This window comes from Myotis brandtii, unplaced genomic scaffold (genome assembly GCF_000412655.1).
Source record: "Myotis brandtii unplaced genomic scaffold, ASM41265v1 scaffold1956, whole genome shotgun sequence".
Classification (NCBI taxonomy): domain Eukaryota; kingdom Metazoa; phylum Chordata; class Mammalia; order Chiroptera; family Vespertilionidae; genus Myotis; species Myotis brandtii.
Window position 1 is genome coordinate 171,031 of NW_005357294.1, and position 279 is coordinate 171,309.

General features: G+C 70.3%; 1 protein-coding gene across 1 annotated transcript in view; it reads right to left on the bottom strand.

Annotated features, from left to right (window-relative positions):
- Positions 1-279, bottom strand: part of SCRIB (scribbled planar cell polarity protein) — a 19,220-nt gene that overhangs the window by 7,879 nt on the left and 11,062 nt on the right. Inside the window, exons 14-15 of the mRNA XM_014538688.1 lie at positions 134-214; positions 2-58 (exon numbers count right to left, since the gene is read on the bottom strand). Coding sequence (XP_014394174.1) covers positions 2-58; positions 134-214 — 138 coding nt within the window. The remainder of the gene's footprint in view (position 1; positions 59-133; positions 215-279) is intronic.

Genomic DNA, 279 nt, shown 5'->3' on the forward strand with positions numbered 1-279 from the left:
CGGTCAGCAGGGAGACGGCGTGGTCGTGCCTGGCCTCAGTCATGTCCACTCCGTTGATCTGCGAGGGAGCGGCTGTTAGGAGACCCGGCGGGGTGACGGTGAGGGTGCCCGGGGATCCCACGACCTGACTCACCGAGAGGACACGGTCGCCGACCTGCAGAGTGCCCGCCCGGTGGGCAGCGCCCCCCTCGGCGATCCGGGAGATGAAGATGCCCTGGGGAGGGAAGGGAGGCAGCCGTGCCGCAGGAACACAGGATGGAGGTCCTGGCCCCAGGCCCG